The following is a 20,019-nucleotide window of genomic DNA, read 5'->3' on the forward strand; positions in this document are numbered from 1 at the left end:
CAAACTCCATCCAAGTCATGGTATTCGGATCACATGTCTATTTAGTCACGTCCCACCAAATCCGTGTATCCATCTTAAGTAAATAAACTGCATAGGAAACCATTTGGCGATCATCTATCTCCATATGATAAAAAAATAGCCTCAATTGACCTTAACCAATCTTCTGCCACCATTGGATCAACTTTCCCCTCAAAAGTTGGTGGGGCTTATTTCCTGAAGCGTTCATATACTGGTTCGAACCCATAGGTTACTGGTAGTGGTGCAGGAGGTGGTACTGGTGGCTGAGGTTGTGCAACTGGTACTTGAGGTATTTAGGGTGTTTAGGATGTTTGCGGTGCTTGTCTAGCTTGTGCTAATTCCTCATCTCTCAGTCTCAACTGTTCTCTTAACCTTGCTACCTCTGCGGCCAGGTCCACAAATGGTGCTGCCGGAGCTGCAGGTTGAACAGATGGCATTTCAACGTCAGGGGTGGCCGTAGTTTCAGACCTTGTGGAGGCACCCTTTCCTCTGCCTCTTCCTCTTCCCTTTCCTCCTCTTCCTCCGGTTGACATGATGAAGTTCTAAGGCAATCAAAGGAAAATCATAAGGAAGGAACATTGCATATTGGTTTGATAGATATTTGCAAAATCATACATTCAAACTACATCATTTAGAGTTTGTAACAAAATATCCATAGCATTGAAAATGTTCAAATTATTCCAAAATCAAACAATCCCAAGAAGTGTTTAATTAACCAAAACATAAATCACTTAAGGTCTTACAAAATTTATTATTATTCCATCTTATTTAATAGCACCCCATGCGACGATTATGTAATGGACTCTAGTCCTCAACAGTGGACTCGTCCCCTGAACTATAATAAAAAAGGTTCTCCAAGATGTGGAAATAGCTGGGAGCGCTCGCCATAATCTTCATCCTCGCGGTCAGACGCGGTATGGCTCGAATTACTACTTCAACTTCAAACTCTCCTTCCTCATCATGCATTGTCTCTACACGATCCTCCAGTTCCCCGTCATCCATCTTTACTAGCACCAACTCCGGATGACTAAACTCGTAGTAACCCAGAAATTCACAAATTGCGTAATCCATGTTGCTAAACTCCAGGTCGTGTTGCTCAACAAGGTTCCATGATTGATCCCACTGAAGTAAGGCCTCCGAGTATATCGACAATGCTTCCCTCATGACCCAATGTTGCTTAATGGGCCATAGTAAGGCTCCCCTTTTATTCATCATCCCTTGGATGCGATCACAGACCTCCTTTGTCATTTTCAAGACTGCTATGCACCAATTGTAGGGGTCCTCGTCAAGCTGGACTTTAGGAATCGCGCGGATCTCCTTAAGCAATTGTTTCTTAGTCATTTTCAATACAGGAGGCATTTTACTACTGCAGTTACGAAACTATACAAAATTAAGTAAAACAGAAACAAGTAATAGCACATAAACAAATACTTACGACGCGGTGAGGAGAGATTTTCCCGTCTTTAGCGTGTATGGGGAGGGTCCTTAGATATATGGACGACCGTCTCTGATACCATTTGTAAAATATCCTAGACTAGTACTTAAAAAAACATTCACATTTTCATTGGCTTATAAAAGAAAGCCACTTATTATAAAGGTTTCAGTGGGGTCTTGCTTAAAACATGCAAGTTGGGCCCAATAGTTTTAAAAGAAAATATCATTTATGCAAAGTTCCAAAACAACCAATAATTCAACTCCCATTGATAAGTTTAAAAAGTCTCATAAAACATTACATTATTAAAAATGTTGTTTTTAATTGATCGTTTTTTGTCCATAGGATGCCCCCATGCTATACACACCACGACGATAGAACTCCCCACATCACCACGCGTGCCATAGAGAAACCTATTTGCTACCTGGAAGGGAAAGTAAGTGGGGTGAGCTAAAAGCCCAGTAAGGAAGTACAAACAACAAGCAAGTAAGATGCAACAAATTACAAACACTATCATACATCTTTATACATCATAACATCATCAAATTGGCATCAATATCATAAACATAAACATATTCAAGTCAACATAATGCCACCATCATATTATAAACATCATAACAAAATCATAAACATCACCAAACATCATAACATAATCATAAACAATTCCTTGTGAACATGGCCCGCTAACTTGTCCATGCCACCCTTTGAGGTAAACAAGAGACTCTGGTCCTTGAATAACCTCGGCGCATCTGCCCATGGAGTTACGTTTTCATATCCTTAGTAACTCGAGTAACGTCTTCTTATCCTTAGCAACCCATTTTGATGTGTCGCGTTCATCACGCTAACATCCATTCATATCATACAACGTTCATACAAGCCAATACATCATCACATTATGGCATTCATAATTCATAATATTTCATTCACACAACAGTCTTACCATTCATAATATAACAATCATAAATTCTATTTAACTTCCTTACCTCAGGATCAAGCTAAGTAAAACCACAACTTCTCAACGAGCCTATACCATAATCAAAACGACATTCATTATCTTCACATAATTACTATTTTGCCCTCTCATATAACTCATGTGTGCATGGGCCATGCATACATGGTAGGAGTTACACACAACATACAAATATGTTTAATTACACATAAGGTCATAAAAGAATAATGTTCATTCTACCTATATTGCATGCATGATCTTTCTATAAAAATTACATGGGTGCATAATAGACATAATTTTTGACGTAAAATTGAATTTGCATGTAACATGCATACGTGGGAACGTTGCGCAAATGCGGCGTTTTAAAACGATAATTCTATGTGTCTTACTTCTATCATTTTAAAAATAATAGACTTATAGCATGTTTTGTTTACCATTGTCTATCTTCTTAAAATTACTAGGTTAATTAAATCTCCCAAGACATTCTTTTTATTTCATATAAACAATTTTATTTAGCCATTATAAATATATAAAAGACTGATTTATTATTTTTAAATTAGAAAGAAAAACAAAGGCTTGGAAATTATTTTAAAAAAAGAAAATACCTATGATTATCATGTCTCCTTAGAAAATAACAACTTAATTTAAGTTAATAGAATTACATAATTTGATGTGAGAAAAATAATAATTTTAAGTGTGTGAAAAATATATTTTGGTTGAATTATTTTTTATACTTAATTTTATGTAACATATATTCATATGTTAAAATTAAATAACTATTTAAAACTTTTTAAACTAAACTTTCAACCATTATTTAAAAATCACAAGTGAATTAAATCCAACATTTTTATTAATCCAATTAAAGAAAATCATAACTTGTAAAACAACCACTCATATTATATTAAAAATACCACTTTTAAATTTTACCATAGTTTAGGTTATCAATTTATTTCAAAATACCAATCAAATTCCTTTTATGGAAACACACTTTACATTTTTAAACAAAAATTCCAGCAATCAAATTTACCATTAAAATCACCATCCTTATTTTTGAAAACTCATATTTTCTCAAAAATATAAAAAAATCTGTAGGTAATTATTTGTGCAAAAACATCATTTTAAGTGTGAATTAAAACACCATTTTATTTTTACAAACACCACATATCGTTAGAGCTATACTTATGCATACATATCCTTATTTCGTCAATCTTTTCACCATTTAATCACAAAATCAGCAAGCATAAATCACCATGAATTTTATCTTTTACCTCATGCCTCATAAAATTCATACAAGATCATTCATGTTTCATAAACACAATAAATCATAAGTCCTAACATACTCTTATTATACAAATAATTCAAAGAACATAACTAACACATATTCATGTACAACCTTACAAAACCTTATTCTATTTCTAATGAGTTCATACATGCAACCCAACAAAATAATAATACAACATGCATGAATAACATAACACAAATCTTCATATGTGCCTTTATATTAAACCTATTATGTTCCTATTATTTTTCATGCACACCATAATTTACTTATTCATAATATCATATACATCCTATCAAAATTTCATGGATCCAATTATCAAGATTCCCAATTATTATTATACCCAAATTACATAGGTCCTAGAACATGGATCTAACATTGAAAATCACAAAACATGAAACAAAATATAGAGGGGATCCTTAGACATGCTTAGGCTGAAATCTTCATATATAAAATCATAAATTATAACTAATCATCATACATGGCAAATCAACACCAAAACCCCTTCATGCATTATCAAATAACGCATCACCAACAAGATAACAAGAACATCAAATAACTTATTATTCTACCCAAAACACAAATCCCCTTTCAACCATAGTCCCTCTAAAATATCACTCATCAAAAACCAATAACCACAAAATTGAGGGAGGGATTTCAATACCTCTCTTGATAGAAATCAAGAATCCGATCTAGAAGCACCTCCTTGCTCAAACCCTAGGGGTTGTATTTTTTTTAATATCAAGATGGAGAAGAAGATGAACACCAAAAGTTAGAGACAACCCAAATCAATATACTAGATTTAACATAAGAAATCATAAAGCAAAACAAGAGCGTTACCCTAGATTGAACCATTCTTCTTCTCCTTCTTCCTTTCTTTCTTCTTCCCCCTCTCTCTCTAGGTCACGCCCTCTCTCTCTCTCGCTCTCTTCTCTCTATAATTTGGCAGCCCCAAGAGCATAATGCTCTTCCATTTTTTCCATTTCCTCTTTATCCTAATTTTCCGATAAAGACTCAAATAAAAGAAAAAGGTAACTTTCCTATTCTCTTCCATATTTTGTCTTAATTCATATTTATTTAATTGTATCACAATAGGTGGAAAAATAAAAGATGATCACTTCCTTTCCCAAAATAACATTATCACCTTATTTTTTCTAATTTATTTTATTTAAAAATATATATGGAAAAAAGATGATAACATCTCTTCCATTTTTAACTAGAATTGACCCAAATACAATAGAAATCTTAATATTCCTTTCCCATTTAGGTTCACATGTCCAAGCATCTTCATTTCCCTTTTCTTTTGATTTTTTTTATTAATTAATTCAAATAAAATCTAAAATAAGGAAGTATAAAGTGTGTAGAAAATCTACACATGTGTACCATGCTACCATGCACTAGCACACACTAAATCACTAGGGAGCACCACAATCTACCTTGGACCTTAGTGCATTCAACAAAATCTCACATAATCACATTTTTAAAATAAAATAAATAAATATCATTGAACGAATAATTTCACAAAAATTCTACAAACAATTCTAACAATTAAATAAAAATAACAAACAATTAAATACAACAAACAACAACTAAATAAAATAAACAACATTTAAATAAAACAATTTACCACACTTAACACTTAAATAAAATAAAACACAAAAAATTTAATAACTAAAAATTTTTTTTTGGTGCACTATAAAATTTTGGTGCCCTAGCAGCTTCTAACTGCTCCTTCGGGCCCGAAGTCACCCTACCCGCTCCAGGCCCACTTGGCCCAACCACATCCGCCTGAGCCACCATGTTTCCCCAGCCTTCCCAGCCCGCCTAGCTCACGTCACCAGCCCACTCGGCTCGCATGCCTCCCAACAACCAAGCTCCACACGCCTCTGCCCAGTTCGGCCCAGCTTGCAACAGCCTCCCTACACCACCTAGGGCCACGAGCCCAAACACTGCCAGCAGCCAGTAGCCAGCAACCACTGCCATTTTCCCTCCTGAGGCCAAACATAGCTCATTTGTCCCCTTGTCCCTTTGTGCAAAAATGCCAACTTTTTACCCAATTTTTCCACATATTTCACCATAAACATCATCATTACAACCTATAATTTACCCCTATTTGGCATATTATTATTAATTTAATTAATTTAATCATTTGAATTAATTTAAATTGATTATTTTAAAACTCTCATTTTGGCTATAAATAGGTAATTTTCAAGACCATTTGGGGGAGCTTAATTTTTTGTGTTACCATCTTCTTTCTACCATTTCTCTCTCTTCCATTTTAGTGTTTTTCAAGAGAATTTTCAAGTATGTATTTTATTTATTTTTTAATTTCCATTCTAGTTACGTACTTCTAATTTTTTTCATAAGATTATTAAGATCATGATGAAGCAACTTGTAACTAGATAATATTTATGTTGTATGTTGATTTCCCTTGTAATGCAACAAAGTTTATGGATTTTTCTTCTTCATATTTGTCTTTCATATTTAATATCTCATATTTTGGATTGTTAGATAATATGCACTTTGTTCTTCATTTTGCAAAACATAATAATCTTTGTGTAAGATGTGTAATTAAATTGTACACATCCAATGCTTAGAAGAAAATATTATGTTTTGCCTTATAAATAATGTTATTTGATTTTTTTGTTGTTTCATTAGGTTGATTCACATTAAATACTTTGAAATTATACTTTTTTAAAAGTGAAGAAAAATCCTATCTTTTTAGAAGTAATTTGTGCTTAAAATTATAAATCTATTTGGAAAATGATAGTTTGACTTATTTTAACTATCACTAAAACTTAGGAATCAATATGCTAATAAGTATTATTAAACTTACATTTTGTGGATTCTAGTATCTTAATAATCTTTCCTTTTAACACTCATTTTCAAATCAGTATTGGTTTATGTTTATTCTCTTAAATTGCTTTATTTTATATCTTTTATTTTATGTTCATGACATTAAATCTCATCAATCGTTGGAGCTAGGTTAAAATGTATTAATTTTTGTTTAAAATAGTTTTCTTTTTTATTTTAGACAACTCATTTGGGTTCGATCTCGTGCTTACACAAACACTATATTTCATATACGATTCATGCGTTTGCGAGTTATAAATTTTTAAAACATACTCGTTTTGGGTCCATCAGCAAATGATTACCATCATTTGATTCCTTCTTCAAAATTGTGTCCAACAACATATATGTTACTCCAAAATTTTGAGGATGGATAAATGAGCCTCGAAATGTAGGCTCGAAAAGCGTATGCTCGAAAATAACAAGCATTGGTTGAACACTTCTATAAATAGTCATGATTCCTGATCTGTTGTTGTTGGCGATCGAGCACAAGTTGAAAGGCTCGAGCTTAAGTTTGAAGCTCAAAAGAAAGAATCCTCTCCAAGGCATGCAGGTATCATTCGAGGCTTAGTTGCAAGCTCGAAGGCATTGGTCTCTGAAGATTGAGTACGACGAAACCACTAAGAGAGGAAGAGGCTGACTAAAATAGCGAGCTAAGCAATGTGTTACCTTACATTCGAGATCAGCAACATTAACCTTGCATTCGAGATCAGCAACGCGTTTTGCACACAACAGCTATTAAGAAATCCTTATTCCTTAGGGATTTGTTGTTATCAGATATTAAATCCCAATTATCATGGGATATTATGTAATTAATATATTTATTTACATTTATTTCAAATTTGAATAATTGACTATTGTTATCCCTAAAATTTCATTCTTGATAACGTGGCAGTTAGAGGTGACAGGTGGCAAAAAATGATCTATCCGACTGGAGAAGACTTTTGTCTGGTCAGGGAGAAGTCTCATTCGACCAGACACATGGTTTGACCGACCAATCATCTTAGGAATGGAATTCGATCGAGTAGTCACATTAGAGAATAAGTGATATCCGACTAGTAATGTGTTTTGGCTGACCAGCTACTTCAGCAACGTGATACAACTGACCAGTCACCTCAGAAAGGGGTTTCACCCGACCAGCTACATCATAGAGGGGTTTCACCCGACCATCTATGTCAAATTGAGGAATGTAGCTGACCGGATATGTCAGAATCTCAAGAGTTAACTACCCAGTGACTTCTTTACAGAACCTCAGTAACAACTTCAACCCGAATAGCTCGCAACTACTGTGCGAATCTCTGAAATATCCCGAAGTAATAGCTATATTGTTGTAATTAATTTTTTTTTATTATTTATTAATTAAAGTTGGTTGAAACAATCAAAGACCCCGTCAAAACGATATTTTTTTCATGTACGATCCATGAGTCTATAAATAATGAGCTCATGGGATCATTGGAGGGATCTTTTAGACTCTCTAATTTTGAGACTTTGGGGCTGTGACTTGGGACATTCTCGGGGCATTTTCCAAGAGAGCTTAGAGAGAGAAATTTTGCATTCTCTAGAGAGAGAATCTCTATATTTTTTCTACTTACACTTAAGAAACTCAGTTGGTTCAAGTTCATCTGATCTTAAGTGTAGGCTACATATATCACAACTCCAAGTGGTTTAGGCTATTACCAACAAATTGGGGCTGAACCACTATAAAATTGGTCGTGTCGTTTTTATTTTCTATTCAAGGCTATTGTCTTGACTGTCGTTTTTGCGTCTAATTACCGTTGGCCAAAATTTTGGTCAACATTTTTGGTGCTTTCATTGAGAGCCTGAATAGAAGAAACACACTACTATCCTACCAATATGTCGCCCAGGAAGCCTGGTACATCAATAGAACATGTTAGATCAGAAGGTCCTGCACCTGAGAACCCTCACACTGAGCCCAGGGTCTTTCTCGAGGAGATGACTCCAGAGGTCGAACAACTCCAGGAAGCCATGGGGGCTTTCCAAGAAGAGATGATGCAATTCAATGCTCGACAGGACTCTTTTGCTGAGGAAATGGCAAGGAAAAAGGCTGCATTTGAGCAGCAAATATGGGAAATGGATGCCAGAAGCGAAGAGATCAGGTGAGGACAGGAGGAGGCCGACCGTCGACATCGCGAGGCAGATCTTGCTCTAAAAGCGGCCAATCAGTTGACCCAGGCCAATGCCCAAGCTGTAGCACGAGCAACCACCCACGGAGCAAGAAATGACAATACTGGACAGAAGCCCGCTGGCAGAGTCAATTCTCGGGGGCCAGAAAGAAGTAGGAGTAATCCCACTAGTCGGGGGGATAATGAGGACCGCTCAGGGACTCCCTCGACGCAAAGGGAGAATTCTAGAACCCCTTCCAGGAGCCACCAATCAGAGACTTCTAGATCAGGGAGTCACCGGTCAGGCAGTAAGAAGACTCCGCCTAGGCGTAATTAGACCAGAGCTCCTCGAGATAAGAAAACCTCACAGTTTACAGATGGACATGGTAAGGATGAGGTTGATAGTTATCACACCGAACAATAAAAGGAGAAAGAGGGAAACGACCAACAAGGAAGAAAGGACTGCCCGGGCCGTGCCGAAAAGCCGCCACTACTTCCCAACTAGCAGCATAGTGGGAGAGAGCAAGTTCCGCACAGTAAGCCCTCTGAAAAATCTAAGGGCATGGTGTTTGACTAGTTAGGAGGACATGCTTCCCGGAAGGATCTAAGGGATGTTATCGACAACAAGAGAAGGACCGTCATGGTCGAAGGGAAAGATCTGAACTGTCCTACCGATCAAGTAGAAATACTTGACGACAGTACACCAGATGGAAATGCCCGACCAGGAGGTCAAAACCTTGGAGGCCCGTCGGTTGCACTAGCTATCCAAGCCCAGCTTGACGCGCTGACGGCTGCAGTGCAAGGTTTATCAAAATGACCTTTCAGAATGGATGCGGTATACCACATGAGTGGCTGTCCATTTTGTGTCCGGATTAGAGCAGCCCAGCCGCCGACAAAATATAAAGCACTAGTACTGCCGTTATATATAGAAAAAGCGGATCCTATCAGACATGTTGGGAAATTTGAGGACCAGATGGAACTACTCGGGGTAAGTGATAGTTATCAGTGTAGAGTTTTCCCAACTTCATTTTCAGATACTGCCCAGGAATGGTATTGGAAGTTTAAGCCAAATTCCATTACCTCTTGGGAAACATTCAGGAAGGAGTTGTGTAGAAAATTGAGTGTTGCTTGGAGTCCACTAGTTTATGCCAACCACTTGGCAGATATCAAAAAAGGAAAGGATGAGTCTCTAAAGAATTATATACAGAGGTTCATGAGAGAAGCCAACCGAGCAACTACAGTCGGAGACAAGAGGAAGATGGTTGCCATATCCTCTGGAATCACTTACCGGAGCCCTTTGTGGGATAGTATACATGGAAATCCAATTTCAACACTTCAACAATTTCTTGACCGAGCGGACAAGTATATGAAATTGGATGATGTGATTGAGAAAGAAGAGAAGGGCATAAACAATCTAGGCAGATCAACTGACCCTTCTAAGAATGGGGGAAACGGTCAAAATGGTTGAAAGAAATGTGGAAATAATAAGTCTGACCGCCATGAAGAAAAGAAGGCCAAGTTGTGTCTAAGCGATAAGCCAACCAAGTATGAGCCTCGGTTCACTAATTACACCTCTCTCTCAGCCAGCCAGGCGAAAATATATCTCGCTAGTCATCAAGAGGTTCCCTACTGGAAACCCCCACCCATCAAGAAGGAGATGAGTAAAAGAGACATGAATAATTTTTGTCGTTTCCATGGAGATTAAGGTCATGATACAAATAAATGCAATCATCTCAAGGATGAGATAGAATTTCTTCTCTGGTCGGGAAAGTTGAAAAAGTACCAGGCACAGAAACAACAAGGAGAAGGAAGCAACAACAATCCTGGGTTCAAACGATAGCTCTCTCCACCCTTGCAACCCGAGCCTGTGGAATTCACTTTAGATACTATATGTGGAGGTCCACACTTGGCTGGGGATAGTAATAAGGTGAGGGGAAGATATGCCCGGTCATTTTGACATGATTTGGATGCAACATCAACATTAGAAGTCATGACTATGGAGGAGCGGCCTCCAAAGAATCCTCGGTATGAAAGTGAGTCTCTCACTTTTACAGAGGATGATGCTAGACACATAAGGTCTCCTCATAATGAACCCCTCATCATTACAGTCCAAATTGCAAACATGAAAGTAAAGAGATGCCTAGTTGATACGGGAAGCTCTGTGGGCATTATCTATAAGTCATCTTTTGAGAAGATGAAGTTGTCCGTCAATGACTTGAAACCATGCTGTCAAGTTATTTACGGGTTCACTGGAGAAGGATTGTCACCAACCGGAACAATCAAGTTACCAGTCACAGCAGGAGACGCTCATAGGCACGAGACGACCATGACAGAGTTCTTGATAGTAGATTGTTCATTGGCGTACAATGTCGAGATTGGTCGACCACTACTCACGGCTCTACACATGGCGGTGTCCATATGGACCCTTTCTAAGAATTCTCGACCAATGCAGGCATAGGCTGTGTCCAGGGAGACCAAAGAGAAGCTAGGGAATGCTACAATACTTCAGTGGTTAAGGAACGGAGGGGGGCTTGACAAAGATAATATACCTTGACTCTGCTCCTATCAACCACTTCCTAACATAATATACCTTAAATCTGCTCCTAGGGAATGCTACAATGCTTCAGTGCTTGACAAAGATCAATCAAAGGCTCTAAAAGAAGAAGTTGAATGCCGAAAAGAAAATAGGTTCATAAGGGAAGCTTATTGCCCCGCCTGGGTTTCTAATCCGGTCTTAGTGCCCAAGCCAAATGGAAAGTTGAGGACCTGTGTAGATTTCACCGATCTGAATAAAGCATGTCCCAAGGACTGTTTTCCTCTGCCTAGGATAGATTAGTTGGTTGATGCAACTTCTGGTCATGTAATTTTATCCTTTACGGATGCTTACTCAGGATATAATTAAATAAGTATGTGCCCTACTGACGAGGAGCATGCCATCTTCTGGACAAATATTGGTTTATATTGTTATAAGGTTATGCCATTCGGCTTGAAGAATGCGGATGCCACCTACCAGCGTTTAGTGAATGGCATGTTCTGTGACTTGATCGGCAAAAACATGGAGGTATATGTCGACGACATGCTGGTCCAGTTAAAAGAAGCTGGGGGGCATGTACAAGATCTAGGGGAATGTTTTGCAATACTTAGAAAGCATCACATGAAGCCAAACCCATTGAAATGTTCGTTTGGAGTAGTTCGAGGAAATTCCTTGGGTTTATTTAACTCGCGAGGAATAGAAGCCAATCCTGAGAAGAATAAGGCACTCATGGAAATGAAGTCTCCGGCCAGAACTAAAGATGTACAGAGTTTGACTAGGCGGATTGCTACTCTAAGCAGGTTTATTTCCAAATCAACAGACAAATGTGTCCCGTTTTTTAACTTAGAGGAAGCAAAATGTTCGAACATAAGGAGGAGTGCGAGGTAGCCTTCCAAGCCATAAAGAAACATTTGGCTCAACCTCCAGTTCTCTCAAAACTGGTAGATGGAGAGGACCTTTCCATTTATTTGGCAGTCATAGATCATGTTGTCAGTGCTGCTCTAATACGAGAAGAAGATAAGGTACAACATCTAGTATATTATGTTAGGAAGTGGTTGATAGGAGTAGAGTCAAGGTACCTGATGATTGAGAAGTTAGCATACTGTTTAGTGCTTGCATCTGACAAATTACGGCCATACTTTCAAGCACATCCCATTAAAGCTTACCGATAAGCCTTTTATGCCAAGTCTTACAAAAACTAGAAACCTCTGGTCGTTTACTTAAGTGGGTTGTCGAATTAGGCCAATTCGAGATCAAGTATCAACCTCGATTAGCCATTAAAGGACAAGCTTTGGCGGACTTCATTGCTGAATGCACCGGAATTCCTGATATTCCTGACTAGACAGAAAATGTAGTTGGGCAGAGAAAAGATTTTCCTACGTGGCAACTTTATGTGGATGGATCCTTGAACGAACATCATGCGGGGGTAGGACTTATATTAATCACCCTTGAGCAGCATCGAATCCACTGCGCATTGAGGTTTGGTTTCAATGCTTCCAATAATGAGGCAGAATATGAAGCCCTTTTAGCAGGATTACGACTGGCCAAAGATGTACATTCTCGGTCGGTCGAAGTAAATAGTGATTCTCAGTTGGTGGTCTACCAAATTTTTGGGGAATATCTGGCGAGAGGTTTGCGTATGGTGGCCTACTTAAATAAAGCCAAGGACTTGCTAACACAATTTGACGAGTACACTATCAAGCTAGTACCACGAGAGCAGAATTCCAATGCAGATGGTTTGGCTAAACTGGCCAGTGCAAAAGATGTTGATACTTTGAATATAGTACCAGTTGAATACTTGGAAAAACTGAGTATTATTGGGCAGGAAGGAATGCCCATCATCAATTACCTTGAACAAGGCATCTTACCAGACAATCGCAATGAAGCAAAAAAGAAGATGACGCAAACTGTTAGATATATCATAATGGATGGGATATTATATAGAAGAGGGTACTCAATGCCACTACTTAGATGCGTAACACTCGACCAATCAAAGAACTTGTTGGCTGAAGTGCATGAAGGATTTTTCGGAGACCATGCTAGGGGGCAAAGTCTCTCTAAAAAGATTTTGCGACAAGGGTTTTTCTGGCCTACAATGAATGAAGATTCCATGGAGTATGTGAAGAAGTGTGATAAGTGTCAAAGATTTTCTAAAATACCCATAGCACCTCCAAATGTTTTGAAGCAGATGCAAAGTCCATGGCCCTTTGCAATGTGGGGAATCGATCTGGTCGGGAGACTATCCAAAGGAAAAGGAGGGGTACAATTTGCAGTAGTTGTTGTAGATTATTTCACGAAGTGGAATGAAGCTGAATCGCTAGCAACAATCTCCTCAAAGAAAGTGTTAGATTTTGTAGTGAAAAATATCATATGTCGCTATGGCCTGCCAAAAAAGATAGTGTCTGATAATGGTACCTAGTTTGATAGTGATCTATTTACTGATTTTTGTGCTAGGCATGACATTACAAAGAGTTTCTCCTCAGTGGCACACCCACAGGCGAATGGGAAAGTAGAATTAGTAAAAAAAATGTTGAAAGAGACCCTGAAGAAGCGGCTTGAATAAGCTAAAAGATCTTGGGCAGAAGAAATACCAGAAGTTCTCTGGTCATACAGAACCACTGCTCGGACAGCAATAGGTCATACTCCTTTTTCCTTGTCATATGGTTATGAAGCCATGATATCGGTTGAGATCAACCCCCCGTCCCATCGAACAAGCACTTATGACCAGGACGAGAACAATCTATTACTGGCTGAATCTCTGGATTTTATTCAAGAAGAACGAGAAAAGGCGAGCATGAGAGTTGTTACCCATCAATAGAAGGTGGCCCGCTACTTTAATTCCAGAGTTAAAGATCGAAAGTTCCATGTTGGAGATTTGGTTCTCAGGAGAGTGTTCATCAAAGACCCAGGAGTTGGAGTGCTAGGACCAAATTGGGCAGGACCATATCAGATTGAGCAAGTCCTACCACCCGACACTTACAAACTTTCTAGGTTGAACGATGAGCTGATCATAAACTACTGGAATGGTGAGCACTTGAGGAAATATTATCAATAAATACCGCTTGCAGAGTGGTAGCTTAGATTCAAGTGTTTTACTTGTTATTTAAGTATGTTTATGATCTGGTTATTTGCTGACCAGTCATTTATTTTTGAGCAATTTTGGTTTGTTTGAGACTCGTTATTAGACACGTTTTGTCATTTTTTAAATTTACGAGTAATAAAAGAGATTACACGCAGCGTGGTCGACTCTTCCTACAAATATGCATGTGTGTTAATTTTTCGAACAGTATTCAATTGATCGGTAAAATCGAGCAGTGTTCAACTGCTTAGTGTGTTCGAGCAGTGTTCAACTGCTCGAATATTTTCTTTATATTCAATGTGTTTCACGAGTAGTAATTGCTCGAACAGATTCAGTCAAGTAGAAAGTGACCAAGGATCTTACAATTCTCTATCACTCAGGGGGCACATGGGGTATACTGGTAAATAATTCAACACAAGCAATGAGAGCACGAGTTAACATATTTGTTTTTAGGCTAACTTGTAAATTTTCGAAGTCAAAAAGAGCCATTGAGCTAACTTGTTTATCAAAGCTTAAGTAACTTGGCATCTTTCAAAATTCCAAGTTAAAAGAAAATATTTGTGTAAAAATAAATATTATGCTCATAAAATATTAGAGCATTAAGAGTGTGAGAAAGTATACTTGGCAGGAACTTACGAAATGTCTAGAATTTCTAAGTTAGAAAACTAAGTACTCATACGAAATATAAAGCATATATCAAAATGACTTTAATATTATAAAAAATCATAATGTTTTAAGTCTACAGAGACTTAGAATATTTCAAGTTAGCAACAAAATGTGAAAGTCAAGTAGCTCGGTCGTACGAGAAAAATATAAAAGTTAATGAGCAGTAATTGTCTCAACAAAAGCATAAGAAAAATAAGTAAATTGATGGCCCGATATAAAGTTTCTAGTGGTCGGATAGGAGGCTCTCGGGTCAGCTAAGGCATGTTTACTAGTAAGGTAAACTAGTTTCTGGATGGTTAACACCATCATCAGCGTCCGGAACCTTTTCTAGTCTGAATGATAGAGTAGGAGAAGCAGGCACAACACCAATTGGATTGGCTGCCTCCTCCGCGGCCTTGGCTTCACATTTGGCAAGCTCTTCCGCCCTTGCCTCTTCTATGAGAAAGTCGAGGTTGAGAGGCTTTTTTAGCTTTCATATTGATAGAAGTAGTTAAAGTAGATCTCTTCATAACGAGCAAGATCATCTTCTTTGTCTTGCTTTAACTCTTCATTCTCCTCAGTCGTTTTCTCTAGCTGGTCAGTCAATGTCTTGTTGGCTTGGATCTGCTTTTTGGTTTCATTAGCCAACTCCATTAGAGATCTGTCTCACTTGACAATTTTCTTTTCTACCTGCTCAGCCTATGATTGAGATCTTTCTCAGATTTAGTCAAAGTTTCAATCTTAGCTTGGGCTTCCACCAATTGATCATTCAAGACTTTGATCAGCTCCTTATAGTCGACTGCTCGGCGTTGGGCATGACTGACAGTGATAAGTCCCTGGACTAAATAACTGGGAAATATTAGAATAAGAATAATCAATAAGAAAATGAATGTTTCTGATAAGATACTTACACTCATAATCTGAGCACGACCTTTGTGAAGGACAACTTCGACAGGGTAGAGTCTAAAAGGTATGAGTTGTTGTTGCATGACGAAAAGTATGGTCTAATAACTCTTTGTCATATTCACCAATGACACTAAGAGGCTCACTTAAGCATGTTGACCAAGTAGTATGTAGGCTAGCAGAAGAGGGAATTGTTGCAGGAGTCAAGTGTGGGATATTTACTGGTTTCCCCTGTCTAGGTGGTGTAGTCCTCATAACCTTGCTCGGAGGAGTCAAGCTGCTACCTTCACCAGTTTTCCTCTTTTGGGCAGAAGGAGTGTTGAATTGCTGAACATGGTAGGATCTGCATAAAAGTAAAGCGACAACTTGGTTAGTAGAAACAATAAATGAACATAGGTGAAAAAGAAAATTCTACACACTCATCCCAAAATCTAATTTTGGTTACTGTTAGTGAAACCTGAGTTCAGAACTTTGTTAAAAATCTCGTCCTCTTCTTTCAACAATGAGTTGTCTTCTCTAAGGAGCGCAATGCTTTTTCCTTTGCCAGACCTGGTGGGGATGGTGGGTCGGTGAGGATTTTCAAGAAGAGGCTCTCTAATGATAGGACCACCTGGTCGACGTGGCTGAGGGGATAGTATAGGAGAAAACTGGTCGGTCACTACTTCGGTATCGGCATTAGACTGATCATTCGTGTCTGTTTAATTAGTCGTACTGCCCCCAATAATATCTCAGCTGTTTGGTAACAATCCCACCAGTTAGAGATTCTCCAAAGAGACCAACTGCTCCCCATCCTTCTCCTCTAGGGGCATGTTGGCAAGATCTTTTGCTCAGGCATGCATTTCCCTAGTTGGGAGAGGTTGATCGAAAGAGCTTGCATGCGTAAAAGCCAAGTTGTTGCCTTTAATGTCTGCAGTAAGGAAATATTCTGTATAATACTTCCCAGGATTTGATTTATGAGCTATACCATGAAGGTACTTAACCCCTTTTTGCCTATGAAAGAGGTGGAAAAAGCCTGTATTCTTGTGGCTGGGGTTAATCCTAACATTGAACAAATAGTGTACCTCATGAGGAGTAGGTGGGTTCCAGCCCTGGAGGTGGTAATGAATGTATAGAGCAGACAGGGCTTGTACCCCATTTGGAGCAATCTGGAAGGGAGAAACATTAAAGTAATCCGCTATTGACCTAAAGAAAGGATGCAAGGGGATTGTAGCTCCTGCATAAATGTGATACTTAGACCAGGCACAATAAGCTCCACCTGGATTATTGGCTCTTTGGTGTGGATGTGGACATATCACATTCACTCTTTCAAGACCCAAAGTCTGAATATGCTTCTCAAACATTTTGGAGTTTAGCTTAGAAGACTTAGCTACTAAACAGGAAGGTACATAATCTTCTTCTTTCCTCAGGTTAAGTGTAGGAGTTTGTTGGATTTCTGTGGCGAACGTCTGGGTAACCTTTCTCTTGGGTTTGCTAGTTTTTCGAGCTTGGCGAGGAGGTTTTGAGGAAGCTTCAATCTTTGCTTCTTCTAATAGATTTTCTCCCATACAGGGTACTCGTTCTACCACCTTTTGTGTTGCTCTACGAGCAATTTAGGGATCTTGTTCTTGAGGGAGTCGATTAGAGTTCTTCCCCCTCATCGGTTGGTGCTGATGTTGTTGCTTAAGGAACTGATCTTCATGAAGAAAATATAAAGCTGACCGTGGAAGAATTTTCTTGAGACGACAAAGATGGTCTTCAGCAGTTCATTTGCTAGGGGATTTGGAAGAAGAATCGCTGCTCGGAAGAGGATCACTTTAAGTGGGAGCTGAGGATTTGGAGTCTGTTTGGTTGTCACCTCCCCTGTAGTCGAAGGGAGTCATCTACAAAAAAGAAGGGGAGGTGAGTAAACCAAACAGAAAGTGAATGAAAAGAAAAAATATTCACTACTCCGTGAAAAAATTTCTTGGAGAAGGGAAATCAATTTATCCCAGATAAAGACATTTTTTGGGAAATAATAACAATTTTGAGCGATTCACAAAAAAAAAAAAAAGATTGTTTCGAATGCCATGTGGTGTTTGGGGGTATAAGGCCTAAAGTTTTGGGTGTGTGTCCGAGCGGTTGGGTGATATCCGAGCGGTTGGGTGCGTGTCTCAGTGGCTCGACGATGTCCAAGTGGTTGGCTGTGTGTCCGAGCGACTGGGTGATGTCCGAGCAGCTGGTGTTTGTCCGAGCGGTTGGGTGTATGTCCGAGCGGCTGGGTGATGTCCGAGCAGCTGGGTGGTGTCCGAGGGTCTGGGTGCGTGTCCAAATGGCTAGGTGGTGTCTGAGTAGCTGGGTGCTTCTCCGAGTGTCTGGGTGCGTGTTCGAGGAGTTGAGTGCGTGTCCGAGCGGCTAAAGGGTTATCTGAGCTCCAAGGGGCTGAAGGTGTCCTAATGGCTATAAACTAAGTGGAATTCGACCGACTAAAAGTTATGCAGCATAACGTGAAGCATGAACATATTTTCCTAATCTTGGGGTGTGCAAACAAGATCAAAAAGTAGAATTTAAAGGGTTCAACAAGTCTCAAGAAAATATCATATGCTCATCTTAAACCCATGAACCCGAAAATGCAATGTGGAATGAGAAATCATTTTTTCTTCAAAATTTCATGAAATTGAAGGAAAAATTGACTAACCCAAAGCCTAAACTACACTAAATCAGCCACAAAATCTCCATTTTACAAAGATTTATCACAATAATTCCAATAATGCATTCCAAAAGGGGGGTTTTGGCATATACAAGTTCTAACAAGCTTTTGTGAAGAATTTTAAAGCTTAAAATGCTTGAAATTAAATGTCAATAAGAGAGAACTTACTGAAATGGGTGGAAAAGTCTTGGGTTTCTTGAGAATTTCCTTTGAAATTGCTTGGAGAGACACGAAACCTTGGAGAAAAAATTGGCCACGACAAGAGGAACTTTTTGTGATGTTTATTTTGGTATGAGAGGGGAAGGCAAGCATGGGATTATTTATAGGAAAAAAGGAAGTCTTCAACTCCTCATTTTTGGGTATCCCATTATCCTACTTTTTGGGAAAATGGTCACTGCCCTTTTAGTAGACTGAAAAATTTAATTATACCTTTATTTGCAAAAGGCCGGGGAATACCAAAGGTCCTTTTTGGAATTTTAGGACACAATAATTATTAAATTTACTACGGATCCTTACGAGGAGTTAGTGGAAAATTTTATCATATGAGAAAAATCATATAATAAACTTGGGGGGCAAATTATATCCCTAAAATTTCATTATGATAACGTGGCATTTAGAGGTGACAGATGGCAGAAAATGATCTATCCGATCGGAGAAGACTTTTGTTTGGGCAGGGAAAAGTCTCACTCGACCACACACATAGTTTGACCGACCAGTCATCTCAGGAATGGAGTTCGATTGACCAGTCACATAAGAGAATAAGTGCTATTCGACCAGTTACTTTAGCAACGTGATACAGCTGACCAGTCACCTTAGAAAGGGGTTTCACCCGGTCAGCTATATCGGATTGAGGAATGTAGCCAACCAGATGTGTCAGAATCTCCGGAGTTAACTACCCAGTGACTTCTTTACAGAACCTCAGTAACGATTTCAACCCAAATAGCTCACAACTACCGCGTGAATCTCTCAAATATCCCGAAGTAATAGCTATATTGTTGTAATTTAAATTTGTTTATTATTTATTAATTAAAGTTGGTTGAAACAACCAAAGACCCCGTCAAAACGGGATATTTTTCATGTACAATCCATGAGTCTATAAATAAAGAGCTCATGACATCATTGGAGGGATATTTTAGACTCTCTAATTTTGAGACTTTGGGGCTATGACTTGGGACATTCTCGAGGAATTTTCTGAGAGAGCTTAGAGAGATAAAGGTTGTATTCTCTAGAGAGAGAAACTCTGTATTTTTTCTACTTACACTTAAGAAACTCAATTGGTTGTGGTTCATCTGATCTTAAGTGTAGGCTACATATATCACAACTCCAAGTGGATTAAGCTATTACAAAAAAATTGGATTGAACTACAATAAAATTGGTCGTGTCATTTTTATTTTCTATTCAAGGCTATTGTCTTTACTATAGGTTTTGCGTCTACTTGCCGTTGGCCAAAATTGTAGTCAACAACTGTAACTTTCATAAATCAAGGGAAGATATTCTCACAACCAGGTCTATAAATAGCTTGGAGTATTTCATTTGTAATCAC

General features: G+C 38.4%; 1 protein-coding gene across 1 annotated transcript; it reads right to left on the reverse strand.

The window, feature by feature from the left end:
• Nucleotides 1-777: 777 nt before the first annotated feature.
• Nucleotides 778-4,608, reverse strand: LOC133780631 (uncharacterized). Its single transcript, XM_062220251.1, has 3 exons — nucleotides 4,519-4,608; nucleotides 4,343-4,395; nucleotides 778-1,384 (listed from the first exon to the last, which is right to left on the reverse strand). The coding sequence occupies exons 1-3, from the start codon at nucleotides 4,531-4,533 to the stop codon at nucleotides 823-825; spliced, it is 630 nt and encodes a 209-aa protein (XP_062076235.1). The 5' UTR covers nucleotides 4,534-4,608; the 3' UTR covers nucleotides 778-822.
• Nucleotides 4,609-20,019: the final 15,411 nt, after the last annotated feature.

This window comes from Humulus lupulus, chromosome 5 (genome assembly GCF_963169125.1).
Source record: "Humulus lupulus chromosome 5, drHumLupu1.1, whole genome shotgun sequence".
Lineage (NCBI taxonomy): Eukaryota > Viridiplantae > Streptophyta > Magnoliopsida > Rosales > Cannabaceae > Humulus > Humulus lupulus.

Bases quoted from the DNA above. Each gene is read 5' to 3' on its own strand.
- LOC133780631 (XM_062220251.1), bottom strand. The intron at 1,385-4,342 runs GTATTGAAATCC...TCGTAACTGCAG, and splicing joins CTTGATTTCTATCAAGAGAG to TAGTAAAATGCCTCCTGTAT.